The 20,097-nt window shown below is 37.0% G+C and overlaps 2 protein-coding genes across 2 annotated transcripts in view; one reads left to right on the top strand and one right to left on the bottom strand.

Annotated features, from left to right (window-relative positions):
- Nucleotides 1-2,410: 2,410 nt before the first annotated feature.
- On the bottom strand, nucleotides 2,411-2,932 carry LOC129924400 (pre-mRNA-splicing factor CWC22 homolog). Its single transcript, XM_056018617.1, has one exon. The coding sequence runs from the start codon at nucleotides 2,930-2,932 to the stop codon at nucleotides 2,411-2,413; it is 522 nt and encodes a 173-aa protein (XP_055874592.1).
- A 3,424-nt stretch (nucleotides 2,933-6,356) lies between these two features.
- The window catches only part of LOC106051949 (uncharacterized), a 31,675-nt gene continuing 17,934 nt past the window's right edge, over nucleotides 6,357-20,097 (top strand). The window contains exons 1-6 of the mRNA XM_056019123.1: nucleotides 6,357-6,515; nucleotides 9,838-12,373; nucleotides 12,570-12,638; nucleotides 13,616-13,765; nucleotides 14,547-14,683; nucleotides 15,618-15,729. Of these exons, the coding sequence (XP_055875098.1) occupies nucleotides 9,845-12,373; nucleotides 12,570-12,638; nucleotides 13,616-13,765; nucleotides 14,547-14,683; nucleotides 15,618-15,729 (2,997 nt within the window). The 5' untranslated portion in view covers nucleotides 6,357-6,515; nucleotides 9,838-9,844. The remainder of the gene's footprint in view (nucleotides 6,516-9,837; nucleotides 12,374-12,569; nucleotides 12,639-13,615; nucleotides 13,766-14,546; nucleotides 14,684-15,617; nucleotides 15,730-20,097) is intronic.

Below are 20,097 nucleotides of genomic sequence, written 5' to 3'. Positions count from 1 at the left end.
CACTTTGTGTCTGTAATAGTTAGCCCTTTTTTTTTTTAAATATAGTCTTAAACAAGGCCTCATCCGTTTTTTTTAAACGCCTATCACTAGACTCTCCCCTATCGACAGGGTTCCACGACAATTCGTTCACTGACATTTCGTTCACCGACAAATCGTTCACGACTTTTCGTTCACGCGACTATTCGCTCACGGACTATTCGCTCTCGGACAACTTGTTCACCGACAACTTGTTCACCGACAGTTGGTTCACGACAAATCGTTCACGCGACAAATCGTTCACGGCACGGACAAATTGTTCACAGACAAATCGTTCACTGGATAGTAACATATTGTTAATATTATATGTTCTCGTCGCGTTTTTAATTTATTTACATTAAAACTTTTGTAGCTATTATTTCCAAGTGCAAAAAAATTCTAGAGATCAGGTCAAATCCGAGTTAATTTAATTTCGTTGTTGTTGTTGATATTTTGTTAATGAGAACAGTATGTGATAAAAATTATACTTAAAATAAAAAAAAAGAGATCTTACAAGCTAGCTGAAAAATGTAAACGGGCCCTCACTTTAATATAGGTAACATTTTTACTTTCACCTTTAATATACCTTTACACCCCCCTCTTTTTTTTCATCTACCGGGAATCTACCCATTCATCTGGCTACTCTAGTTAACACCTAGTGGAGTGCTACACAGACTGGCTCCTCTGGAAGTAATAAAACTTTATTGGACATTGCCTATACACATGTTCAATCTGTCTACATTGAAAATATCTACTAGGCACTAGTATAGTACTTTCCATCAAGTTTAAAAGAAGTTTTATTTTATTTTTATTTTAGTTAACTTGTTTCTATATGTGACCACCCATTGGTAGACTAATTTGATTGCTTGGACCTCAATAACAAAATTATTGAAACAATTTTATTTTGTTGTATTGCGATAAATTATATTTTTTTGATAGGGAACCAAAATATTTCCTAGTGTTGTATATGTAATTAGTTTTCTTTTTTCTTAGATGTCTTAATTGATAAGTATTAACCTTAGATCTGTATCTATAGTATGTGACGTTCAGAGTTGAACAGTTAAACCATATATTGTACCAAATCTAGTACCATTGTTAAAAATCTAAATTATCTCTCGTAAAAACACTAAAAGGATTGTGGAAAAAATACTAGTGTGTCTGAGCTAGCCAGGAAAACCAGTGACTTGGCAGAATGCATGACGTGTAGGACGTAATCATCTTTTTTAAAGAAACGTCTGTATTATATAAGATAAGATTGGTTTTTGTTAACAAGATATCAATAAAATTGGTATGTTAATTAAACATCTGGACCGCTATTAAGAAAGATAAGCAAATATGGATAGGTCGAACAAGACCACATGATGGACATGAGTGTAAAAGAAGGCCTACATGTTGAAAGTAAAAATGTTACCTATAGTAAAGTGAGGGCCCATTTAAATGTTTCAGCTTGCTTGTAAGATCTCTTTTTTCTTTTCAGTATAATTTTCTATCACATACATCCCTCGTTAACAAAATATTAACAACAAACAAACAAAAATTAACAAAGAATTTCGGATCACGCCCGATCTCTAGCAATTTTTTGTTTTTGGAAATATCCAGTGAACGATTTGTCTGTGAACGAATTGTTAGTGAACGATTTGTCGCGTGAACGATTTGACGGTGAACGAAATGTCAGTGAACGAATTGTCGTGTCCCCATCACTAGACTCTCCCCTAACATTAGAATCTCCTTTTACACTTGACTCTCCCCTATCACTAGACTCTCCCCTAACATTAGAATCTCCTTTTACACTAGACTCTCCCCTATCACTAGACTCTCCCCTAACATTAGAATCTCCTTTTACACTTGACTCTCCCCTATCACTAGACTCTCCCCTAACATTAGAATCTCCTTTTACACTAGACTCTCCCCTATCACTAGACTCTCCCCTAACATTAGAATCTCCTTTTACACTTGACTCTCCCCTATCACTAGACTCTCCCCTAACATTAGAATCTCCTTTTACACTAGACTCTCCCCTATCACTAGACTCTCCCCTAACATTAGAATCTCCTTTTACACTTGACTCTCCCCTATCACTAGACTCTCCCCTATCACTAGACTCTCCCCTATCACTTGACTCTCACCTATCACTTTAATCTCCCCTATCACTTGAGTCTCCCCTATCACTTGAGTCTCCCATAACACTAGATCTCCCATAACACTAGACTCTCTCCTATCACTTGACTCTCCCCTATCAATAGACTCTCCGTATCACTTGACTCTCCCCTATCACTTGAGTCTCCCCTATCACTAGACTCTCCCCTAACACTAGACTCTCCCCTATCACTTAACTCTCCCCTATCAATTGACTCCCCTATCACTAGACTCTCCCCTATCACTTAACTCTCCCCTATCAATTGACTCTCCTAACACTAGACTCTCCCCTATCACTTGACTCTCCCCTATCACTTGACCCTCCCCTAGCACTTGACCCTCCCCTAGCACTAGACTCTCCCCTAACACTAGACTCTCTCCTAACACTAGACTCTCCCCTATCACTAGACTCTCCCCTATCACTAGACTCTCCCCTATCACTAGACTCTCCCCTATCACTTGACTCTCCTGTAACACTTGACTCTCCCGTAACACTAGACTCTCCCCTATCACTTGACTCTCCCCTATCACTTGACTCTCCCCTATCACTTGACTCTCCCCTAACATTACTCTCCCCTATCACTAGACTCTCCCCTATCACTTGACTCTCCCTTAACATTAGACTCTCCCCTATCACTAGACTCTCCCCTAACATTAGACTCTCCCCTAACATTAGACTCTCCCCTATCACTAGACTCTCCCCTAACATTAGACTCTCCCCTAACATTAGACTCTCCCCTATCACTTGACTCTCCCCTAACACTAGACGCTCCCCTAACATTAGACTCTCCCCTATCACTAGACTATCCCCTATCACTTTACTCTACCCTAACGTTAGACTCTCCCCTATCACTTGACTCTCCCCTAACACTAGACTCTCCCCTATCACTTTACTCTACCCTAACATTAGACTCTACCCTAACATTAGACTTTCCCCTATCACTAGACTCTCCCCTAACATTAGACTCTCCCCTATCACTTGACTCTCCCCTAACACTAGACGCTCCCCTAACATTAGACTCTCCCCTATCACTAGACTATCCCCTATCACTTTACTCTACCCTAACGTTAGACTCTACCCTAACATTAGACTCTCCCCTATCACTTGACTCTCCCCTAACACTAGACTCTCCCCTATCACTAGACTATCCCCTATCACTTTACTCTACCCTAACGTTAGACTCTACCCTAACATTAGACTCTCCCCTATCACTTGACTCTCCCCTAACACTAGACTCTCCCCTATCACTAGACTATCCCCTATCACTTTACTCTACCCTAACGTTAGACTCTACCCTAACATTAGACTCTCCCCTATCACTTGACTCTCCCCTAACACTAGACTCTCCCCTATCACTTTACTCTACCCTAACATTAGACTCTACCCTAACATTAGACTTTCCCCTATCATTAGACTCTACCCTAACATTAGACTCTCCCCTAACACTTTACTCTACCTTAACATTAGACTCACCCCTATCACTTTACTCTACCCTAACATTAGACTCTCCCCTATCACTTTACACTACCCTAACATTAGACTCTCCCCTATCACTTGACTCTCCCCTATCACTAGACTCTCCCTTGTTAATTTCAGTGTTGGTCAAAACATAATCAATTTTTGTCTTGCTGGTCCTTATAGTAGCCAGTAGTGGATTGAGACTGGAGTCCTTTTTAAAATACATCATCTTTCATTCTAGCAAGGTGACAACTTTGTGTTTAAGCCATTCCACTGAGAGAGTAAAAGAGTTAACAAACAAAATAAAAATACTTTGAACCAAAATACAAAGCTTATATAAGGAAAGCAACTTACATTTATAGCCATATCTATTAATACTATACTAAAAAAAATATTTCCATTAATATATTTCAAACTAAATTAATTAATTAACAATGATTTAACGACTTATTGGTTAATTTTATAATTGATTCATGTTTTGTTAGGTACAATAAATAATGGTGTAATGTTTCAACTTATCCTACTGCGGGTGTGGGAGAAATAACATGTTCAAAATGTAGTGTAGACAGGTAGTCGACAGAGTGAAATAGAAATATCATTGACATCTAACATCTGGACTTGAATAATGCCCCATATCGCAAATAGCTTAGGGACTTTTGACGTCTAAATACGGCACTGAAAATTGCAATATAAAAAAAAAAATTGTGACAAACATTATCCAAACTTTACAAATATTCAGGGGTAGACAATGCATGAGAGAGGAGTTGGGTCATTTAGTAGGCCTACACTGACCACCACTGTTTCGGTGCTGCTACACTTTTTATGTGTGAATTGGAGTTTGAATCTTTTTTTAAAATTAAACTCATGAACTAAGAGTGATTACCTCTGTCTCTGCTCAAAGACCAAAGATTCATTAAAGACTTTCCGCAAGGCCTGAATAGGTGTTCCACGAAGTGTTCAGTTAATGAAAAAGTTTTAGGAACACTGGTTTAATGGACTTTTAGACATCGATTACTTTTTGGCATGTCGTGACCTAACATTTCAGACAGTGCTAGTTCCTCGTATTGTATACTGCAGTGATGCCCACATTAGGCCTAGGCCCGCTGGTCAAGTCTGCCCCATCAAAACATCTATGCATATTGAAGTATCTGAGGTTTGGTTCCGTTGGACTCGATAATTTGTTTAATGTTGCGCGGACCGTGACAAGCGTTTCGGAAATCTATTTGGCCCTCGAAACGAATACAGTTGGGCATCACTGACCTGTAAAATGTACAAAACAAGATGACAAACGGTGTTACGTTTCAGGTGAGACCCGCGGATTTGTCATAGAAATTCTTGACATGACGTCACACAGAAACTTAGCGTCGAACTCGCAGTCACACCAATGTCCGTGAATTACTTTCTTACTTAGACTTCCCAATTTGTGTCCACTGTTCTGAGGTCCTCCATGAAAGTCTGACGTTAAGTTATACGAGGACGTCACTGTTTGAGCTTTTCTCGGATTGGCCTCCAAGTCATCGAAATTCTTGGTACGCTTAGTTCATTTTGTCGGAGAACATGTCCCGCAAACCTCATTTGAAAAAAATCGCCCCCCCCCCCTCCACTCCAAAGTTCTGGATCCGCTAGTGGTACGACGGTCGGGAGAAATTCGACCATTCTGACATAAAAAAAGTCGAAAAGAATCGCGTTTTTTAAACGTTTTGAAATGCCTTGAAATGCCTTCTTCAAAACGTTTTGAGTCGATTTTGTTGCCGTAAATGATAGGACTATAATATAACATACATTTTACTATGTCCTACTTAGAAGAGAACTTAACTTTTAGCAGAGAACTAAAAAATAATTGGTGGCTTTAGCTGTCCGTAAACATGCAGAGACAAGCTGACACTGGTGACACGCGCTCTTTCTATGAGTCGCTTCGATGTGCCTATGGCCCAACTTACCAGACTACAGCGCCGTTGAGATCCTCCGATGGTTCTACCCTATTAACTAGCAAGGCGGACATACTAAATCGCTGGAAAAAAACACTACAGCCTGATATTTGATGATAAAAAGCACGTATCGGAGGAATCGCTGGCAAATGTTCCTCAGAAAATTATGAGAGAGGAGCTCGACGACCCACCGACATTTGAGGAAGTTGAAACAGCAATTCATAAACTAAAAAAACACAAAGCACCTGGCTCTGATGCAGGGGCGGACTGGGTATCAAAATCGGTCTGGCATTTTCCATATAATCCGGCCCACAAATGGTAGGCTATATATGTCATCTATATGTGTATAATATATGTAGATAAAGTTTGATAATGCATCGGAGACTGGGTTATGCTGGCGTATGATTACATACTGTATCATATTTATACATGTATATAGTCTGAAAACTAGTAACAGTACCATAGTAGCCTTAATGAGTTTGAAATGAATATATTGTTATATCTCTGCTCCTGTATTGAACATATGGTGCGCACCAGGGCACTGTTAGACGAGTGAGTGGGTAGAAACAAGATTTGTCCCTTGAAAAATAAATTGACCGGTTTCGTCGTCCCCCCCCCCTCCCCCTTTCCTAGTCGGATGTTGCGCCTCCTTATAGTCTAGATTCTAGAGTATGCCTCAGTTTGAGAAACGTCGGACTAGCACTAAAGCTTTTGGCGAGGGGGAGGGGGCGGGAGAGAGAGTGGAGGAGGAAATCAAACATGTTGTGTTCTAAAGCACTGAGCTATATACACCTTAAAATACGAAAGCTGCGGCTACGCTGTTCTTTTCTATTTTTAGACAGTGTTGCGCATGCGTTGTGGAATTTACGCTAGCAATAAGAAAGAAAATGGCGGTCTTCCTGAAGAAAAAAAATGGATTTTATTAGAATAACATGCTGATTGAATTTTTTAACTTTTAAAATCATTAGCAGCTTAAGGTTAGATAAATAGTTTGTTTGTTTTAAAGTCGTAAGGTATTATTTTAAAGTAGATCTAGAAGTCTAGATCTAGCCTATTTTACTAATTATGAAAATATGTAAACTAAAATTAAAATAAATCTAAAACTAAACTAACTTACTAAGCTTAGCCTTAGTTAGACTTTTAGACTAACTTTTACACTCTAAAACTGTGGTTAGTGTGAGTGAGTGTGTGACGGTGTCTGTCAGTGTCTGACTGTAACTCAGTAGAGATTATATAGATCTATATGTGACTTATGTCTAGACTAGATCTAGAATTACATCTATATTTATAACTGTATGACAGTGTGAGTGTATGTAATGTAACAGGTTGTGTTTGTTTTGTTGTAGACTAGATTCTAGATCTAGATCTAGTTGTAGATCTTCAACTTTTAGTTTGTAGTTGTACTTGTTGTTTTTGTTGAGTTTTGTTCAATGTTGTAGTTGTAGACTGTATGTATCTTATTTTATAATAAGACTTATATAATACAGATGTTACTTCAAAAAAGAAGATGATTACGTCCTACGCATCATTATGCATTCAGTCATGCATATTAACCAATGACTTAAATTGTAGACACTGACGTGACTAGTTGTGTAGTACTAGATCTAGAGTCTAGAGTAATTCTAGAGTCTACTGTCTAGAAGTAGTGTAGTCAGTTAAGTCAGCCATTAGTAGGCATTAGTCAGTCAGAATAAATAACTTTTAAGACAAAGTTTGAAATTATTATTAAGAGAAGCTGCATCTGTTTCACTGTTCCTTGTTTGTTTTTAGTCCAGGTCTATTAAATTAAATTACTTTTAAATAGGTAACAAGTAAAAAGTTCAAAATCTAGAACTTTAGTCTTCAAAGCTAGATTAATTTAGAGCTAGTTTTCTATCCTATTATTTTCCATTCTACAATGGACCTCATTCACCAATCATAAACAAATAACATTTAGCCACATGATAATATTGATAAGACAATGAAAAAAACATATCGCGTGACAGCCTTTATGGATTATGTAATTTGTATAGAAGAGATAGATTGGTGAATGAGGTCCATTAGTGAATTACAATCTAGTCTAATTATCTTAGATCTAGAATATTCTAGATTTGCATCTAATTATATTATATATAGTCATTACATTTACAGTTTAGATCTAGATATTCTTCTTCTTCGTTCTCATTTTACATGTGGGGGGGGCTCAGATCAGATTTCCTATAGACCTAATTACTAATATCTGAGATGAGCTGCGCAGTGCAGATCAGGCAGTTCTCCTTATTTTTTTTTCTATAGTCCTCTGTATAGTTTATCTTCCATAGGAGGGTTTTGGGGCCAGTCTTGTTCGGCCTTTTGATATAGTATGCAGCTTTGAAGGACATGGTCAGTATTTTCTGCTGATGTTCCACAAGGGCATGTTTCGCTCATCCCGACTTTGAACCCTAATTTCCCTGCCCTTAATTTCCTATTCCCCTAGGCTCCTGAGGAAAAATTACACTTTACACACGCACACACATAAACAAACTACTGGTATTAAAACTTTTAAATGAACTTATTTTGAGAGAAATAAATTAGTATCTTTATCTCCTAAATTCTTTCTTGGTATGTCTTCCCAGCATGTAGACCCCTCATTCCTTCAATGGACCTAGTGTTGGTACAGATGTAGATCTAGAATCTAATGTTTTCATTTACAGTAACTGAACTGATTTCGTCTAGATCTAGATGATTGTCGAGTCAATCTCCATTTCACTATCATTGTAATCATTTGCTAGATCTATTTCGTTTCTCAGAATCATTGATATAGTTCACTGCTTCATGCAAAGTTTTTTTGAATAACCATTGCCTGAATCAATAGAGTGTCTTTTCATTTTGTAAATCAATTTACCATTAAAAAAACAATCAAACTCATGGGCGCAGCTATTACTATCATTTACAATAAGTCGAATAGTCCTATGTGACATTTTTTTTCTTTGCATTTTTAATTATGAACTGTAGGTTTAAAGCAAGGTGTGCAAGACCGATATATTGGGCTGGCGGGGTGTGGATTTTTTCACATGCAGACCGATAAATTGGGTGGGCGGGTACAGAAGGTTAAATTTCTTGTGTCTTATTCTGTTGTGTCTGGTTCTGAGTACAAAAATTATGCGTTGGTCATATTGAGATAGTTTATGAATAATAGGCGTTTTTTTTCTTGTAATTGAGATGTGAGTTGGTCCTATTCTCATTTATTCTACTCTCTATTATTTTCGTCATTTCTTCTGGGTTGAGAGAGATTTTCATTTGTTTGTTCATTCTTCAATCTTTGGCCAGTATGTCTGCTTTTGCATTTCCTTCTAATTCTATTGAAGAACAGTTTCCTTGCTGTTTATGTTAAGGTTTACAAGAGCTGTCCTGTGTTGCTATATATAGAAAGTATCAGTTGTTCAAGCTTTGAAGCACTGTTTTGGTATCGATCAGTAAGACAATTTGGCTGTTTGGTGTACATGGGTAGTTTATAAGTGTGGTAGCTGCTAGTTCCAGTGCTTGCCTTTCTGCTCTAAGGCTGTCTGAGAGATTGCCAGTTGCAATATAGGTCTATGTATTCCAAAAAAGACCAAAAATGCATGTGGGATGACCAAAGACTATCATGGACTATGGACTAGACCTAGCAGTCACTGTAAGAATGAAGTAATGCAGTTGGTTAGATCTAGCTAGATCCTCGAAAAAGTATTTCTCAATTTTTTTCACCAAATGCTGTAAAATCTGTGTTAAATTTCTGGAGTTGAAATCAGTGAAATCAGTCCCAAAAAAAAAAAAAATTGTGCTGGCTCACTGGTACTGGGCAGGTAGTGCTATATTAAAGGCTACATGACCTCACAGCATTATTCTGACTGGAAGATTTGAGACTAAAGATGTCTTAATTTTGAAAACTTTATTTTAATTTAGCTTATTATTCTAGACCAGATCGATGCAATGGTTTGTAAAAAAAAAATAAACAAGTGTTCATTATTTTGATATGACATATAATTGTTTCACAACCTCATTTAGTGGAGAGAAATAGCCAGACAAGATAGGTTCAGTGTTTGTTGAAAAAAAAAAGACTTAAATGGGATTAGATTGCCAACATTTATTGATTTCTTTCTATAATACTATATTATACAATCTAAAGGAAATATAACTATATTTGATGGATGTTCAGTAAAAGTGATCTGGAGGTTGTTATTTAGAGATCAGTAATAATGCATTTTGTAGAAATTTAGTTTCTACCTTGACTGGTACATTTTCAATATTACTCCATTAAGTTAATAACTGAAAACATTTGAATTTCTTACATACTTTTAGGCTTAGAATGAGTGAAGATGAAGTTCCACCTCCTCGGTTTGCTGGTCGAACCTACAGTCGGACAAAGCAGGCACCAGCTAGCAGAGTAGACGATACGGCAGATGGTAAAGGTGTACCTTTAAAAGCTGCAGTCTCGATATCTAGATGGGGGAAGGCTAACTATGTTCCATTTCGAGAGGGCTCGGAAGGTTCAACTGATGCTAAAAGAATAAAATTGGAAGTTAAACCAGAAGATCCTTTTAGCTTTGAGACTGATGACAAAAGAAAACTTAGCCCAGTTAAGAAGGAGCCAGTCCCTCAGCCACAAGAACCACGTCAATCTACGAAGCTCCCAGCTTCAAGAATTGTAGTGAAAAATGATGGAACCGAACAGATAGTTGTCACAAAGGAAGAGAATGTTAACAAATCATCCACACTTCGTACATATACTAGAACAACTGCTAAGACTCCTATTATTTTAGATCAGTTTATAGAAGTTGGTAAAACAGAAATTACACCTACTGGTGAGACAAAATTTTACCCTGGCACTAACTTAGCCTCACCAAGAGACTCCTCCCAGGATGCAAAATATAGTTCCAATGAAGAAGATGATGACATATACCCCATTGAATTTAGAAGAGAACCTCTTAAGACATATTCTGGTGAAGTTGTGACTCCCGTGGACAAACCAGACTCACCTCCATTACGAAAGTCCGGTTATAAAAAAAAGGGTGGACCTCGAGGCCGCAAACCCTTGACTGTGTCCGACCCTGGGCTGATAGAAGAATATAAACGAAATTATGCAGCTCAGCAGCTGAAAGGAAAGCCTGATACAGCGACAGGCGGTTTAAACAACAGTACAGTGGTGTTTAAAAAAGAAGTGGCCAATGAAGACCAAGGCACCACTGTTGTTGTTGTTTGCAAGCCAAAGAAGCAAGTGGAAAAGGTTGAGGTTCATGCTAAACATGCCATTAAAACTAATGCTAAACCAAAAAGTAGTTTGTTCACAATAACACTAGATGGGTCTCAAGAATCTGCTGGGGAAAATGGAAACACAGAATCAACTGGATCTACTCCTGTACAAAATGTTGCTGTGCGTACAAGCTCTAGGATTAGAAATTTGGCACATGTGGCAGCTGATATGGAAGGGGTATCTTCCCAAGGCAGTGGTGCTGTTAGTCAGTCGGAGTCATCTACTCCTAACAGACGAGGGGCAAATGACACAATTGGTGCTGCAGATTCTGCATCCTCTCAGACAATTTCAACACCTACATCTGTTGATACTTCTCAAAGTGAAACATTAACTGGCAGAGGTAAGCGATACAGGATATTTAAATCCCGTGCACCTCAAGTAGATGACGATCTGAGACCCCCTGTGTTTGGAGATGAGTTAGAAGAAGAATCACCTTTACCTGTGGGTGGTGAACAGCACTTAATACAAAATGAAAGTGCTCAAGAGACTGTTGTTTATATTGAGTTAAATATGACATCAGATGACAACTCATCTGATCCTGCCTGTGTGATCCCAACCACAGTTGAAGACTGTATAATATCAGAAGATCTTTCAGGTTTAAATCCTATAGACCCAGAGACTGCCAGAGAGTCCTTAGCAGCCAAACTTCGCAATATGGAAAAGGCAGACCATGTTGAATTTGAAACTTCAAACATTACTGATTGCCCTTCACCTAGAAAGTCTCGTTATAAAAAAAGGGATGCTCCTCCTGGTCGAAAACCATTAACAGTTACTGATCCTCAGTTAATTGAAGAATGTAAAAGAAATTTTGCTGCTCAGCAACAGAAAGGAAAACTGGATACCTCTGTGGATGGCTTAAACAACAGTAAAGTGTTGTTTCAAAAAGAAGTCGCCAATGAAGATCAAGGCACAACTGTCGTTGTTGTTTGCCAGCCAATCAAACAAGTTGAAAATGTTGCAGCTCGTCCAAGAATTCAAAATATTTCACAATTGGCAGCTCATTCTGAAGGCAGTCAGTCTCAGTCACAAGCTACACCAAAGAGTGGTGCTGAGACTGCTTCATCTCAGTCTGTTTCAACCCCTTCCTCAATGGAAAGTGACAACTCAGCAGGCAGCAGTAAGCGATATAGGATATTTAAATCGCGTGCACCCCATGTAGATGAGGACCTGAAGCCTCCTGTTTTTGGGGATGACTTAGATGAAGAATCACCTATGCCTGCCAGTGATGAACAGCATGGTGTTGTTTATTTAGATGTAGATGTGGCCACAGCTGAACCTTCAGAAATGGAAGTTGATCCCTTGAGTATAAAGCAAATAGATCCTTCTGCTGCCAGAGAGTCCCTAGCTGCTAGACTACGCACCATGGAAAAGAATAATGACTCAGACTCTACAGGAGATAATATGTCAGAGTCCTCAGAAAATATTCAATCTCAGGAATCTCCGCTTAATAGCCAAAGTACAAATGAAGAGGGCAGTCAAAAGGAAGCAGCCAGTCCACCTAGAAAGTTTTTCAAATCAAAAAAATTTTCATTATCGTCAATAGATCATCATAGAAAACTATTAGGAGGCAGTCCACAAAAAGGGGTAAAGAATTTAAGAACTTTATTTGGGAATAAATTTTAATATTTGATTTAAAATTTTTTTTTTTCTTTTATATATATAATATATATATATATATATATATATATATATATATATATATATATATATATATATATATATATATATATATATATATATATATATATGTTAACTAATACATTTTAGTTTATTTTTTCAGTCCCCTGCTAAAGTAACCTACAATCCACGAACTTGGAATAATGCAAAAGATGCTGATGAAGAAAAAGAGGTATTTTCTTCATTACTGTTTTGGTCTTATAGATATTTTACAAGACAGACAAAATTTAGTATAGATCTCTAAAGTGTGTCCTGTTCAGGTTTCAAGGGGGGAACCAAAAGAAATTTTTGGGAACAAAAACCATGATGATTCTGTCTTATTTTGGTTTAGCTTTAGATCAAAAAAGATAATATACAGGAACAAATATGCCCCCATGCTTTACACCATTTTCTTAAGAGAACTAAGCAGTAGACACCATTATTGACTTATTTGGTCCCTCATTCAACTGCTTCAGAATGACTAGGATCTTAAAGGGCATCTGAGCTGAGACATAAACCTCCATGAACCATCGCAACCCTCTGTATCAAACAATAAAACATTTCTTACAATTGTGATGTTTTAGAAATGATTTATAAAGAAGTGATTGTGAATGCTGGTACAGTAAAGTAAAAGTTCCCCTTTCAGACCTTGTGATCTATAGGGCAGATATGTAGAGGTCATCTGTTTCTCTGGCCCATGGTTAACAAGGTTGTCATATGGCTAGCACAACCACCAATCGCCTTTACTTTTCCCCATTCATTAGAGCTGGGTAGAGGCACTCAAAGATCCCGAAATTAAAAATCCCAGTATTCAAACCCAAAACCCACGGTTCAAAAAACAAGTGCTTTGCTGCTCAGCCACAGCACCTCCAATGCTATTACAGAATATTTGAAAATCCATTGCCATTGGCTAGTTGCTAAGATTGTTACATGGTGCATTTACTTAACTTAAACAACATCAGTCTTTCTGTTTCTTGTAAACTATATTTCAAATAACTTAAGTGTATTAATAAGGTTGTGTTTGACACAAGACATTCTTTTGTTACAAAATTGTATATCATTACTATTTACTTATGTTTTCTATTTCTCTTCAGTAGATTAGGTTATAGCTTAAAGCTCATTAAATAACGGGTACAAATCTACTGTAATCTTATATAAAACTTATCTCAGAGTAATATTGCCAAGCCTGGGCTGGATGAAGATATTGTGTTGATTAAAGACTCCAGCAAGGGACCAAAGTTAAAAAGAGAAGTCCACTATCCTGAGAGGACCTATGATGAAGCTTACACATCACTTAGAGTTAGCAAAACTCACAAAGAGGTAAAAATAATTATAGTGAGCTCGTCAACCCTGGTAGAGAAACACAAAGCCTTATTGTTACTTTATGTAAAATTAAACATTATGATTTCCTATTTTTTAAAAAGAAATTCAATTGTCGATTGTTGTAAGTAATTAAAAAAAATCATTTCATAAGTTTAAAAGAAAATTATTATTGCAATAAGTTTGTTGGGAAATCACTCTTTTAGCCCATAGTTTTGATTATTATGTGTACAATGGGTAGTCTGTGGCAAATGAATAGGTTTAATTTTAATTTAAGACAAGTACTTACAGTATATATATATATTATATATTATATGCTGCATATAATATGCAATTCTTTACAGCATCATTTTTTCTTGTGTGGAGAAAGGGAAGTTTAAAAGAGAAAAGTTATACTTGTATCTTGCCAAATCCACTGAAAGCGGACATTTTTCTTTTCAAAAAGGAACTTTAAATTTGACCCCTCCCCCCCCCCCCCCCCCCTCCTCCTCCTCCTTTAACTCACACTAATGTTGCATGATCTCTGTTCTATTGTAGAAAGGTTGTTGCACTCTTGCTAATGTAGAAGCTTAAAAATGTATCAAATTTGCAAAAGAAAATAATAATAATTCTAGTTTAGTTCACTCTAGATTTGTAGACAATGCTATTAAATGATATTTTTACTTTTGTAAGTATTAAGAGAATTTTAGTATTAGAAATATCTTTTGTTATATGCTGTGTTGAGCTCTCACATGTTCACATGTTTGTTTGTTTGACTAAAAAGGAAGTTTTATTTTTAAAGCTGTATACAGTAGTCCATCATGTGAAACAAAGTCATGAAGTGCAAGAGTTGGGGGAGACTCAAGACTTTATGGATGAAGTTGATTACTTGCTGGACAGCTTGCAAGACTCTAAATCCAAATCTATTCGTTGCCTTAGGTAATTTCTGTAATAGACCTGCCTTCTGTTACACAACATTTCCAAAATAAACACCAATACACAAATATGAAATTAACCAATTGAGTTCTGCTTACACATATTTTTTTTTTCTCTCTTAGCTAGCCTACAATAATTGGACACACACACACATAATACACTTTGCAAAATAGTTGATTGCTCAAGTGTTACACATTTTGTTGCAAAAATACACATTTTGACATTTTTAGGTAGGCATGTTTGATGTTAGTATTATCTACTTATTTTTAATTATGATAGCAAGTTTGAAAAACTCTGGGGGAAAAAATTGATCGCATGATCATACCAACAAAGCTAACTTTAAATAGTAGCTATTGGTACTATACAGATATAAATGTATTGTATGCTATTACCTAATAGATTGATTTCTTTAATGAGAATTTCTAAAGGTTTGTGGTTTGAACATTTATGTTTGGAATTTTTTTTAACAGTAGTTGTATGCAGTGCTTTTTTTTTTGTAAAAAAAAAAAAAGGTGCCGGTACTCAGTGATTAGGTGCCGGTATTCAGTAGTTGATTGCCTAATTTTAACTACAAAAAATTAATAATATATGTTAAAATACAAGAAAAGTAATACTTTTTTCAAAAAAGTGCAGTACCGTGCGCACCGTCACAATAAAAGCCCCGGTCGTATGAATTCCAGGCTTTTCTAATTGAACTTTGATAGGCCAATACAAGTTGTAACAAAAGTAATATATATACCATCAAGCTGGTAATGTGGAGAAAATGAGAGGAAAAAGAATTGTAGTTAAGCATGCAGATGCTCAATGTAGAAAATGAGTGAAATTGATAGCAGCCCTTTAGTTTCAACATTTTGTTATGTATTCAAAAATACATTTGTAAATGTTCAGCTGATTGATCTCATTTGCATGAAATCATTTCTCATTTCTATATTTTCAGCTGTTTAAAACTTGCTGGCAAGTGTATATCTCCTGCATTTCGAATGCACATGAGAGCTCATGGGACAGTCACCAAAATATTCAGTCTACTTCATGATGCCTGTTCAGATCCTGTGAGTTTTGCATTTTGAAAAATAAGATCTACATACTTCTTTTATTTCGGCTGTTTACCTAATCAACTTGAGCAGGTTTAATAAAATTTTGCGGTGATTTTTACCCTTTCATTCTTAGTGATTTCCACCAAGTTGTGTTAGTGTGTATAGTGGGAAGCGTGGTCGAGGGGCCAAGTACGCTTGGCTTGGCTACCTATGAAGGGAGCAGAGTAGCATTTACTGAGCACCTAAAGGCAGCGCAAAAAACCTCCCAGATACCCCCTCCCCCCACTGCTCCACAAATGAGATTGGACCAAAGCGCTCTGAGCATGCTATAAGCATGAAAGTAGTGCTATATAAAAGCTATTTTTTTTTAAATTAATATATACTATGAAAACAAATACACTCATTCATAAATTGTACAAGAATTTCCAGTAATTCAATAACCTGAAACAAAATTGGACAGTGACTATGTTACGTGCGCATGTTAATGTAAATGTGAAATGGTGCGAATGCGTGTTGAACGGAGAGGAGAAAAAGAAAATGGAGAAAATAGAAACGAAATAGTGTTCTAGTGTTCATGAGAATTAAAATGAGTTCTAAGCGATGACGTTGTTGTTTTAGTGTTAATGTACTGTTTAAAGAGTCTCATGCTAGAAAGGAACGTAACAAGTGGCGCCCAACGTAAAGGTAAAACCTACGTAGTCCTTTATACACAGTTGATCTCCTGTCAACAGATAGTAGAGATATCATATTATATAGTCTAGATCTAGTGATAGGATACTATTCAATTTGATTAATAGTAATAGAAAATGGCGGACAAGGCTGAGGTAGCAGCGTTGAAAGAAGAGGGAAGGTTGTTAGAGCTTGAAGGGGCAGAACTAAGAAAATACGTACAAGAAAGGTTGATGGAGAGGGAGAGATTAGCAATGGAAAGAGAAAAAGAAAAGGAGAGATTAGCAATGGAAAGAGAAAAAGAAAAGGAGAGATTAGACATGGAGGACAAAAGAGAAAGAGAAAAAGAAAAGGAAAGATTAGACAAGGAGGACAAAAGAGAAAGAGAAAAGATAGCCATTGAAAGGGAAAAGAAAAACGAATTAGTTGCCATTGAAAGAGAGAGATTGGCGTTCGAAAAAGAGACGGCCGAGAAAAAGTTAAAAACAACCCAAGAAAAAGAGAGTGATAAAAGAAAAGGGGAAACTACAGGGAACAAACTAGCAAAGTATAAAGGTGCAATATTCGAAGAAGCTAAAATGGACATAGACATTTTTTTGAAGAAATTTGAAATTGAAATGAGGGAACTGGAATACCCCGAAGACAAATGGTCATTCTTATTATCGAAGTCATTCGTAGCAGAGGTTCCATCGAAGATATGCATGAACCAGAGCAGCTATAGCGTAGTGAAAGAACAATTACTACGAACGTACGGAAAAACAGAGGCGTACTACCGTGAACAATTTGTTAACTGTGCGATAGAAACAAATGATGACCCACAGACATTCCTGGACAGAATGACCAGTAGTTTTGAAAATTGGACTGAAACCGCTAAAATAGAAAAGACCTTTGACGGTTTAAAGACATTTCTAATGATAGACAAAGCAATTTATGAGTGTCAGGAGGAATTAAAAATATTTTTGTTGGAGAGGAAACCAAAAGCCATAGAAGACATAGTGAGACTGATAAGGGCCTATAAGGTGGCACATCCAGATAAGAAACTATCCAGAGGCAGTGACATAGAAGAAATAGTTGCATTTAACAGAACAAGAGATACACGAGACAACTACATCAACAATGGAAGACGATTTAGATATGATGAACAAAATAGATTTAGAGGACAAGGAAGGAACCAAATGGGTAGTAGACCAGGACAGTTTTATAGTAACCGAGGTCGATACCAAAGAAATGTACAGGGAAGATACGTCGGAGTGAGAGATAGAAGAGATCAAAGCCTTTCAATGTTAACATGTGCAGGAAGCCTTGAGTATTTTGAGACCTTCGTGGGAAACAAAATAGCAAGGACGATACGAGATTCAGGCAGTACAATTGTGGGTGTTAATAAGAAATTAGTAGAGGAACAAGAATATACCGGCAAAACCAGGAATTGTGTGATGTTTGATGGGAAGACTGTACAATTACCAGTTGCTAGAATTAAAATTGATACACCATATTTTACTGGAATTGTGGATGCATGTGTAATAGACCATGCTCATATTGATTTGATTATTGGAAATATTCCAGGTATAAAGAATTGCAATGAAAAGGATATGGGAAATTGGAAGAAGTGTTTCGGAATGAGTATTACTCGATCCAAATGTAAGGACCTGGATGCAGGAGATCTGGAAAAATTATTTCAGTTACCAGATAAGGAAAAAAAAAAAGAAGGATTAATAGGAAACTCAGAAACATTAGAACTTAATGATGTAGTATTCAACAAGGAAAGGTTTATTACAGAACAAAAAAATGACCCAGAGATGCGTCAGTTGGCCCAGAAAGGAGGTAGAGGAGGAAGATTTTATATAGAAAGAGGAATTTTGGTAAGAGAAATTGAGTCACAAGGAAGAAAAATTATACAGGTTGTTGTACCAGCTGAATTTAGAAATGTTATATTGAAGAATGGGCATGATGAAGCATATGCAGGCCACATGGGAATTCACAAAACAAAACAAAGAATATTTAGGGACTTTTATTGGCCATCTATTAGCAAAGACATCAAAAATTATGTGTTGTCGTGCAAAGTTTGTCAAATGAAAGGCACTAAAAAAATCAGAGCTCCATTACAAAAGGTAGATATACCAGAAAGGCCATTTAGGAAGATTGCGATTGATTTGATTGGACCCATGCCGGTGATATCAAATAGGGGTCATCGATATATTCTAACTGTAATGGACGTTTGCTCAAGATGGCCAGAAGCGATCCCACTAAAAAGAATTGAAGCCAGTGATATAGTTCAAGCGTTATATACATTATTTACACGGTTTGGATTTCCTGAAGAGGTACTGTCAGATAGGGGCACACAGTTCCACTGCCAACTAACGACAACATTTTTGAAAATGTTTGGAATTCGGCAACGGTTTACAGCCCCGTACCACCCGCAGAGCAACGGTATTTGTGAACGTTTTAACTGTACGTTAAAGAAAGCGTTGTCGAAAGTAGCAGATGACAATCCCAAAGAATGGGATGTGGCATTACCCTCAATCCTTTTCGCATACAGAGAGAGCCGTAACGAAACCACGGGGTATTCGCCATTTCAGATGATTTATGGAGGAAATCCAAGAGGCCCAATGACAATCCTAAAAGAACTAATACTCCCACAAGAACATGTTGGAAATAAAGAAAGTTACGATATAGTGACAGAAACTAGAAATAAAGTAATAAAGGCTTGTGAGGAAGCGAGCAAACATGTGCTTGATAAAAATGAACTAACACAGTCTAGGGTGAATGAACACAGGAAATTGACCAAACTAGAAGTAGGTCAAGATGTTTTGGTATTACTAAAGGATAAGGAGAATGTACTATTCACGAAATGGTTGGGTCCTTATAAGGTAACAAGGAAAATTAGTGATGTGGATTATGAAATTAATATTGATTCAAGGCTGAAAATATTTCATGTGGATATGCTAAAAGAATTTAGGTCAAAACAAAAAAGTGAAAAAAGCAGTAAAGAAGATCCATTGGTCATAGGTACATCCGTGAGTGTAGACATTGAGACAGAAGAAAGATTGGGACACATAGAAACAATTTCAACTGATGCCAGTCAAACATGGAAAGATGTGGAAGTGAAGGGAATCTCGTCAGACAGAGCTAAGGAAGTAACAACATTATTGGAAGATTTTAAGAATATTTTTACAGATTTACCAGGAAAAACGAATATCATAGAACATGATATCAAATTAACAGGCAGAGTTCCAAATAAACTACCTCAATATGCTGTACCATTGCATCACAGAGAAGCATTACAGAAAGAAATAGATGAACTACTTCAATTGGGAGTGATAGAACCATCTAATTCGTCATGTGCTGCACCAGTTGTACTGGTTAAAAAAAAATGTGGTAACATTAGACTGTGTGTAGATTACCGCCAACTAAATAAAGTTACAGAATTTGACCCATTCCCAATGCCACAGGCAGAGGAAATGTTTACTAAATTGAAAAAAGCGAAAATTTTCACCACGTTGGACCTTTCTAGAGGATACTGGCAAGTACCTCTAAAGGAAGAAGCTAAACCACTATCCGCATTTAAGACACCATTCGGAGTCTATCAGTGGAATGTGATGAGTTTTGGCTTAGTAAATGCCCCAGCCACTTTTAACAGGATGATGGCAAAGATACTGGGCCACAGAAGAGACACTATTTGCTATTTGGATGACATCTGCATCTTCAGTGAGGACT

This window comes from Biomphalaria glabrata, chromosome 2 (genome assembly GCF_947242115.1).
Source record: "Biomphalaria glabrata chromosome 2, xgBioGlab47.1, whole genome shotgun sequence".
Classification (NCBI taxonomy): domain Eukaryota; kingdom Metazoa; phylum Mollusca; class Gastropoda; family Planorbidae; genus Biomphalaria; species Biomphalaria glabrata.
This window is presented reverse-complemented; position numbering and strand designations above follow the sequence as displayed.